At 40.4% G+C, this 9,138-nt stretch overlaps 1 protein-coding gene across 2 annotated transcripts; it reads left to right on the top strand.

Annotated features, from left to right (window-relative positions):
- Window positions 1-2,511: 2,511 nt before the first annotated feature.
- LOC108037354 (Fanconi anemia group M protein) lies at window positions 2,512-8,889 on the top strand. Of its 2 annotated transcripts, XM_017113902.2 has the most exons (6): window positions 2,516-2,736; window positions 2,795-3,131; window positions 3,239-4,104; window positions 5,410-7,950; window positions 8,010-8,221; window positions 8,282-8,889. In XM_017113902.2, the coding sequence occupies exons 1-6, from the start codon at window positions 2,662-2,664 to the stop codon at window positions 8,601-8,603; spliced, it is 4,353 nt and encodes a 1,450-aa protein (XP_016969391.2). In that variant the 5' UTR covers window positions 2,516-2,661; the 3' UTR covers window positions 8,604-8,889. The 2 variants fall into 2 exon arrangements, with proteins under 2 accessions (XP_016969392.1, XP_016969391.2); XM_017113903.2 differs by lacking the exons at window positions 8,010-8,221; window positions 8,282-8,889 and having other exon boundaries at window positions 2,512-2,736; window positions 5,410-7,098; window positions 7,169-7,268.
- Window positions 8,890-9,138: the final 249 nt, after the last annotated feature.

Here is a 9,138-nt window from a genome sequence, read left to right as displayed (position 1 = left end):
AATATTTTTATTTACCCGGAATAACATTTGTTGTAAGCACCTTATTTAGGACAATCAGAATAGCTAATCTAAAAACACGCAGTCTTTCGCCTAATCACAAACTGGCAACACTTACTAAATCTTAACTTTGGGCGCACTAACTTAAATCCGTTTTTGGGCTTCTTGTGTGGCCGAGTTTGCTTGAAAATTCTAATTAATAAGTTCGAGATAGCAAAAAAACCCTAAAATTTCCTTCGAATTTTTTCTAAAAAAAGGTCTCAATTTAATTTGATTTAATAAAAAATATATGTCATATTTTGTAATAATTGTTTCAATGAAATTATGGTCCAATTTTGTTTGTATTTGAAAGTAGCCCGACAATGTGCCATTGTTGTCATCTAGACTGTCAACAGTGGCGCCATCTGGAATAGAGCTACCCCCTGGATTTGTAAACGCCGTATTGCAGCACTGCCGACTACAAATTTTGAAAGGTCCGGCAACTCGGCTAAATATTTCATAAAAACGTGCTACCTGGTCTAACTAGAATATAAATAGGCCTTTGAAAGACCATGGTGTGACACGACTTGCAGCGTTGCCACACTTACGACTTTTATGCTTGTATCTATACTATACACATAATTTACATTTGATTTACTTATTTCTACCATTTAATTTAACTTTTAGCAAGACATTTGATATAGCTGCAACATTCACGGCGCAGAGATGTTGGGAACTGTTGGTCAACGAAAACACACGAACAAGTAGGCCTGAACCAAGCCAGTGAATATACAGAATACACAGAATCTCACACACAAGAATAATTTGCATTTTTTACTTTCATATTATTTTTTACCTATTTTTAATTTAATTTCTTATATTCTTAAAGTGGTTTTTAATAGAATTACAAATTATTTTGTATCATAATAAAAAAATAAAAGAAACATATTATGGTTTATTTTTAGCTTTCTTTGTTTTTTATTGAATTTGTTTGTTTTTTAGTATTTTTGTTATATATGTTTTTTTTTTATTTCACGCTTCCTTATTTGTTTTAGCCTAGTATCCAGATCGACAAACGAGTATGCTAGCGTAAAGCCTAGTATCCACTTCGACGTAAACCGTGCGCCAGTCATGAGAGAGAGCGAGAGGCAAACAGCTGGCGTTCACTTTTCGTCGGGCCTTTTTTTCACTTCGGTCTCCTGATCGACGAAAAAAATACCAGAAAATTCCATAGCGTTGCCAGTCTGCGGAAATAAACTTTGGGTGAACCCTAGCGAAAAGATTAAAAAATTTAATCTTTTGGCGTGCGCTTCTCACTGAACATTATAAGAAATGGAGGGAAAAACTCAAAAATCTCACAAAAGTCGATTGCAGGTGTTTACATGTGATGACAAAATAACATTAATACTATCTGGGGTGCCTCTTGTCAGAGCAAAATGTTTTTTAGGTCCAGAATGTACGAAAAAACACAATAAAAGTGCAGCTATGAACTTTAAATTAGCAAATAATTATCATAAAATTAAAAAAAACAACTGTTAAATTTAAATTGTATTGTTTTTTAACTTCTTTGTACAGCGGCAGACTTGTCTTGCCAAGGTATTTGATAATATCTTTTAAAGGCTCTTTCCCGCAAATACGATATTTGAATTTTAACTGCTTGTCAACAAACCCAGCTGATTGTCAGTACGATCGTAGCACGCTTAAATCCGATGAACTCTCGAAATTTTGGTCACACTGGAAAGATTAAAGTTTTTACGCTAGCATACTCGTTTGTCGATCTGGATACTAGGCTTTAAAACTTTAATCTTTCCAGTGTGACCAAAATTTCGAGAGTTCATCGGATTTAAGCGTGGTACGGTCGTACTGTCAATCAGCTGGGTTTGTTGACAAGCAGTTCAAATTCAAATATCGAATTTGCGGGAAAGAGCCTTTAAAAGATATTATCAAATACCTTGGCATGACAAGTCTGCCGCCGTACAAAGAAATTAAAAAACAATACAATTTAAATTTAACAGTTGTTTTTTTTAATGTACTGATAATTATTTGCTAATTTAAAGTTCATAGCTGCACTTTTATTGTGTTTTTTCGTACATTCTGGACCTAAAAAACATTTTGCTCTGACAAGAGGCACCCCAGATAGTATTAATGTTATTTTGTCCTCACATATAAACACCTGCAATCGACTTTTGCGAGTGTTTTGAGTTTTTCCCTCCATTTCTTATAATGTTCAGTGAGAAGCGCACGCCAAAAGATTAAATTTTTTAATCTTTTCGCTAGGGTTTACGTTTCCGCAGACTGGCAACGCTATGGAATTTTCTGGTATTTTTTTCGTCGATCAGGAGACCGACGTGAAAAAAAGGCCCGACAAAAAGTGAACGCCAGCTGTTTGCCTCTCGCTCTCTCTCATGACTGGCGTACGGTTTACGTCGAAGTGGATACTAGGCTTTTACATATTGCATTTTCGTGTCACGACTCGCATAAGTCGATAGCTGGCACCCAACCACACAAACCATTTTCGTTTCACTCCTTGTATAAATCGATAGCTGGCTCCCGACCATCGTAGCAGTGTGTAGTGATTGGCCCACCACTAGCGAACTCAAAAAATGGTTTAATTTTGTAAATAATGAGCAGCGCTTTCAAAAGAAAATATTTAACGCCTATTTGCGATCGTAAGATAATGTTAAAATGGATATAGAATGGATTGATGACGATGACGAACTAGTGGCGGCCTTGGCGGTACACGAACAGCAGATAACAGAGGTATTTGTCTGAATTTCCCTAAAAGAGCCGCCTAAATTCCATTCGTCGGGATCCTCAGCAAAGCGAAGAAAAACCACGGCATGGAAGTTCAAATAAAGCCTGCGAAGGATTCGATATGTCCACTGGGCACAACTGGATCTATCCAAACAATAACCCTCTGCGAACCTATCAACAAAGCATCGTTCAATCGGCACTGTTCAAAAACACCCTGGTGGTGCTTCCCACAGGATTGGGAAAGACGTTCATTGCGGCGGTGCTGATGTACAACTTCTACAGGTGGTATCCCAAGGGAAAGATCGTGTTTATGGCTCCTACAAGGCCCCTGGTATCCCAGCAAATAAGCGCGTCCCAGAAGACTATGCCCTTCCCCTCGGCCGATACCGTGCAACTAACAGGTGAGCAAAAATGGTGTGTTGAACATCTGATAAGTGTCTGTTGCTTCTTTACTACACTACTCTTTTTTTCGAGACAATCATTTACAATTTTAAATTGGTGATTCCAGGACAACTCCCGCGAAACAAACGAGCTGAACTCTGGGCCACCAAGAGGGTCTTCTTTGCCACGCCACAGGTAGTTTACTCAGACATGCTGGATGCGGATGCTTTCCCCTTCAGCTCCATCAAAATGATGGTGGTGGATGAGGCTCACCGGGCTAAGGGTCGCTATGCTTACACCCAAGTGGCCGACTGCCTGATGACGCGCAACCACAACTTCCGCATGCTCGCCCTGTCTGCCACTCCAGGAAGAACCATGGAGGATGTGGCTACAGTTTGCAAAAACCTGTACATATCCAACCTGCAGGTGCGATGGGACAACTCGATCGATGTGCAGCCCTACATACACAGGCGGACTATTAGAACCATAGTGGTCTCTTTAAAGGAGAGAATCAAGGAGTCAAGGGAGAAGTTGCTGCAGATTATCGAACCTTATCTACGTCAGCTCATTGAAGCGGAAATTTTTAAAGGCAACAAGGGAAGCATCAGCAAAAACAGTTTGCTCTTTGAACAGAAAACCTTCACCGAACGCTCGGCACAGGGCCAGCGACATCCGGATCACAACATTATAATGGGCAACTTCTCCATGTGCATCAGCATGTATCACTCGCTGGAGCTTATGGAGCGCCATGGTCTTCGTGTGTTTGTCAACAATTTCGATGCAGACGAGGATGGCCGTGAAAAGTTTGTTCTGGCTAGAGATGGCGAGCTGAGGAACTTGGTGGAGAAGGTACGACTTGAACTGGGTGCCAATCCGCTGGACTACACCACACATACCATGACAAACGGAGAAGTACCTGCGATACCCGTTGATCTTGACTTTGGCCATGACAAGTACGAAAAGTTACGGCAGGTTTTGGTCCAGCACTTTGAAGTAAGTACAACAATTTGTTTAAATAAGATAGCAAAAAGTATTTCTTTAAAAATATTGTATGTAGGTAAAACCCTGCATAAATGCATTTTATTTCTTTGGGCTCTATCAACCCGAAAACATTGAAGATGTACAAAAAACTAGTTATTGATATCTAATTTTATAACGGAATATCTTTATATTTCCTTTTAAATATTCATTATTTAAAAATTTAGAAGCTACGTCGATTTTTCCATATATTTTTATACCCGTTACTCGTAGAGTAAAAGGGTATATTGTATTCGTGCAAAGGTATATAACAGCTAGAAGGAAGCGTTTCCGACCCTATAAAGTATATATATTCTTGATCAGGGTCACTAGCCGAGTCGATATAGCCATGTCCGTCTGTCCGTCCGTATGAACGCTGAGATCTCGGAAACTATAAAAGCTAGAAGATTGGCATTTTTCGAAAAAAGTAAAAATGCAGTTTTATTGTGTTTATCAATACCTATCGAAATGCAGAAGAAATTTTCAAATCGGACCATTTGTTAAAAAGTTATGCGTGATCAAAGTTTCTATCTCCATCTCCCTCGCACTCCCTTTACCTGAGTAACGGGTATCTGATAGTCGGGGCACCCGACTATAGCGTTCTCTCTTGTTATAATTTTATTTCCCGATTTTTCCTATGTGAGCTATTTAATGTAGTAGGACGATCCGGTCCGATCCGACATGCAATAGAAAGACTTTTTGAAAAGTTTCATCCAAATAACTGAAGGACTTTAGTAATATACTAAAAACAACGATGCTATGTCGATTTTGCGCTGCATGTTGGCAGCTATACGATATTGTTGTCCGATTTTAATTGAATTAAAATCCCAGTTCTAATTTAAAAAATTTTTTTTTCCATTGTTCCTATGGGAGCTATATGATATAGTCGACCGATTCGGCTCGTTCCGACTTATATACTATCTTCAATAGAAAGATAACTTTTGGGAAAGTTTCAAGCAGATAGCTTTAAAACTGAGGGACTAATTTGGCCATGGCTAGATCGACTCTCCTGGTGATGCTGATCAAGAATATATATACTATATAGGGTCGGAAATGTCTCCTTCACTGCGTTGCAAACTTTTGACTGAAATTATAATACCCTTTGCAAGGGTATACAAACCTGCGGGCTTAAGGATAGAGGCTGAATTAAAAAATTAAATGCAGGTTTTGCCTGAAAACATTAAGTTTTTCTGCAACTTGAGTTCCCAAAAAACCTTCTTTCTACCCTACCCTAAATGTACAAATTACCAATTCTGAAAATTATTTTTTAACGTTTTTCAGTCGAAGACTGATTCCCGTGCCATTGTGTTTTGCGAGTACCGTGAGTCCGTGATGCTGATCCACCGGCTACTCCTCCAGCACAGGCCCGTGCTTCGTCCGCGTTGCTTTGTTGGCCAGGGCAGCACAGTCGGAGCCAGCTACGCTCTCACCCAGAAACAGCAGCTGCAGATTATGGCCGACTTTCGGGCCGGCACCAGCAACGTACTAGTGGCCACGTCGATCGGAGAGGAGGGGATCGACGTGGGCGAGGTTGAGTTAATAGTGTGCTTTGACATCTGCAGCTCCAATCCCACAAGATTTGTTCAGCGGATAGGACGCACAGGAAGGAAGAAAAACGGAGAAGTGGTAATGCTGGTTACCGAGGGACGAGAACAGCAGGTGTTGAAGGAAGTCTTGGCCAACAAGGACCAGATCAACAAAAAGCTATTAAACTCATCTGTCGTAAAATTGTCGCTCTACGAACATAATCCACGAATGGTGCCAACACAATTTCAACCAAAGTGCCAAGAGAAGCACATGGAGACGGCTGTTGAGGAGAAACCCAAGCCCAAGAGTTCTGCCAAGCCTAAAAATGTTAGCAAACAGATGAAAGAAATTGTAAAGTCTGGCAACCTAATGAAGTACTTCAAAGAACTCACTCCCTCCGAGAGTCAGCAAGGAATCCTGGAGGGGATGCAGCCCTACCAAATGAGCGAATCCTCACAGCAAATGGTCAAACAGCAAGTTCTTCGCCGAAGCGTTAATCTGAAGAATTTCTTTACCGAATCTGAGTCCAGCTCCACTTTAACAAGCAGTCAGGAAGATGTGCAACGCCTGCGAAAACTCTCTCGCCTCTTGCAATCAAACAAACCATTGATAATAGACTCCCAAGATCTTATAAGCCATCTGCAGGATGAGCAACTACCCAAACCACTAAAGCTCTATTTGCTGCAGAGCAATCCCCATTTCCTGAGGGAAACCCTCTCAAAGATGCAGGTCCAGAGCCAATTGCATATTACTGATGATCGCTTAAACAGTAGACAGCAGCGCACCCGAAACAATTATCTACTGCTCCTGGACATTTGCAATGGAAGTGACAAGTTGGAGGACCTACTTCAAGAGGAGAAAAGTGTTTTAGAGATCACCTTCAGGGATCTGAGGAACCCCATGGATCAGCAGAAGGAAAGAGAGTTTATTGATAACTGTGATAAGATTTTCGAAGGTCTGGATGAACAAGGCCTAAACTCTGACAACTTTGAACTGAAGCAAGATCTGCTAGAAAAGCTGGAGTTGCGAAATCTGGAAGTCACTGTAAACGAACAACTAGGCGGTATAGAAACCTCCTGGTCAGAGGATGAATGGGAGGAACGGGAGGTTGAAGTGAAAGGAGAGTCCTTGTACCTGGACCAGCAATTTAATTTTTCAACTGCAGATGCAGTGCCGCTTAGCTCCACCCCTTTGAGAGTAAAACACGAAAGCAGACTACGGGAGGAGGCAGAAGGTGAGTGTAACTCCCGGGTTGCGGCCAGTGATTTGGGTGACAACTTAGGTCGCTTAAACTCCTTAATGAGCACTAGTGAATCGATTTTGAAGACTGAACCAACTGAAATATCACCTCCTAGTCACATTCAAGAGTCTATAATAGAAGCTAATTTGTATCCTGTCGTTGTAGAAAGTGAAATTTACCCATTGAGCTTGGAGGAAAACAAGGTCAGTGCTGAGCCGATTTCAGATATGAAAATTCATGCAGAATCCACGATTGATTTAGATATCGATTTAGATGATTTTTTAGAGCCAATGGACAAGGAAGTCGAACTGATCTCTCAGAAAAAGGTATTGCAATTTATAGACTTGGTAGATCCCAAAGCTGAGAAAGCGCAGCTAATGACCCAGCAGACAACTGAAACATGCGATGATGATTTGGAGCTACTGACCGAAGATTTCCTAGAGCCGATGCGAGAGGAAGTGGAGCTAATTAGTCAGCAAAAGCTGGATGAATTTAAGGATTTTCTAGAGCCAATGTCAGAGGAATTAGAGTTAATGAGCCAGCAGAAGAGAGAAAATCTTTCTCCAAATACAGAAGTCAAAGAGAAAAAACTTTCCTTGAGCCAATCTAAAAATAATTCGCGAAACGTTTCGCCAGATATCTTTGGGTCCGATTCGTTATCGCCTTGGAAGCCTCAAGGCAAAAGTCTGGCCGCAAAATTGGCAGCCAAGACAGTAGCAAAAGCTTTACCGCCACCAGTTCTTAAATCGCCAGAAAACCGTAAGCGCGCGAATCCTCAGACCCAAGATAAATCTCCGAGCATTTTCGATCTGTATTTGAATCGTATGCGAGGACGCGGGCGGCTGGCAAAAGCTGCTGAAACCTTACACCGTCTGACTTCAAACACTTCAAACACATTGGCTAACGACGAGGAAGATTCACCAATAGCACGGCGTCCCTCGAAGCGCAAGATTGTCATAAGCTCCGATGAAGAGGAAGAACGGAAGACGCAAGTTGCGGTAACGGAAGGCTACTACGAGTCAGATGATTACGAACAAATTCCAGACACACAAATGGTAGTCACCTGAATTTATGAGTTTTGATAAAATGTTTACGTGTGTTTCATATTTTCTAGTGTGAAACGCCCACACCTCCTATCAGACCTCGTCAAAAGCGCAGTAAATTTAATTCCTTTATTTTGGATGAGGCTGATAAAAGCGGATCAGAACATGAAGAGGAAGCGGAGACCACTATTGGCACATATCTGAAGGACTCTGTGATAGTTTCAAGCGATGAAGACGATCATAACGACACTAACACTCATGCCATTTACCTTCGAGCAATGAAGTAAGTAGAGGTTAAACTACATTTGCCTTAAAAGTACAATTAATATTAATTGTTTTTCAGGAGCCCCGTTCAACGGCCAGGTGCCTTCAAAATGCCCCCTCCACGAGTATATCGCGACGAATCCCATATATTCTCTCAGCCAGTGGAGGATGATTCCTCACAGTACATGCAGTGCTCATTTATCGTTGACGATGAAAGTTCGGCCATCGAAAGTGGTCGTGATGTTTTTGAATGTCCTCTTGAGAAGGCCGAACGTATTCTAAAGGAGCGACGTAAGTTGCGTCGACAAGGTAAACTGCAACAAGAACCACTCAACAAGCGACGACGATTGCAAACCATGAGCACATCTAGTGATGAAGAGGATGTGGTTTTAGTTAAGTGAGGATAAGGCTGCACATATCTGCCATTGTATTTATAAATTTGTGATCGAGCACATTTAGTCTAAATTGTTAATCCTTTACCGATTTTATTTTGTTACTTTAATTATAAATATGGGACTACATGCTGCTATAGGAATACATTGAACTGCAAATAACTGTAAACTCTTAAAAACACTTGGATACCCGTTTACAATCGAAGTACAATACAACATTTTTACAATTGTTTAACTTTAAGTACCATTGCCATGTTTGAAAAGCATACAAATATATTTATATTAATATGTAAAACGCTCGTTTTTTCACCTTAGAGATTTATACTACCCTTTTCATGAATCAAAAACTTAATTTGAAAAAAGTGTGGACATAGTCGTACGCTGTGGTCTTTTTACAACACAGATTAATTCTTATGGCATCAAAACTACTCGAATTAAAAAAAAAAGGAAAGTTCCTTTGGTAGAAAATCAAATAGTATTAAAATCTGTTCAAACCATGTAGGAATTAGCATAACTTCGTTAAGTTTTTTATTGAGGAATTGAA

This window comes from Drosophila rhopaloa, unplaced genomic scaffold, assembly GCF_018152115.1.
Source record: "Drosophila rhopaloa isolate 14029-0021.01 unplaced genomic scaffold, ASM1815211v1 contig_155, whole genome shotgun sequence".
Lineage (NCBI taxonomy): Eukaryota > Metazoa > Arthropoda > Insecta > Diptera > Drosophilidae > Drosophila > Drosophila rhopaloa.
This window is presented reverse-complemented; position numbering and strand designations above follow the sequence as displayed.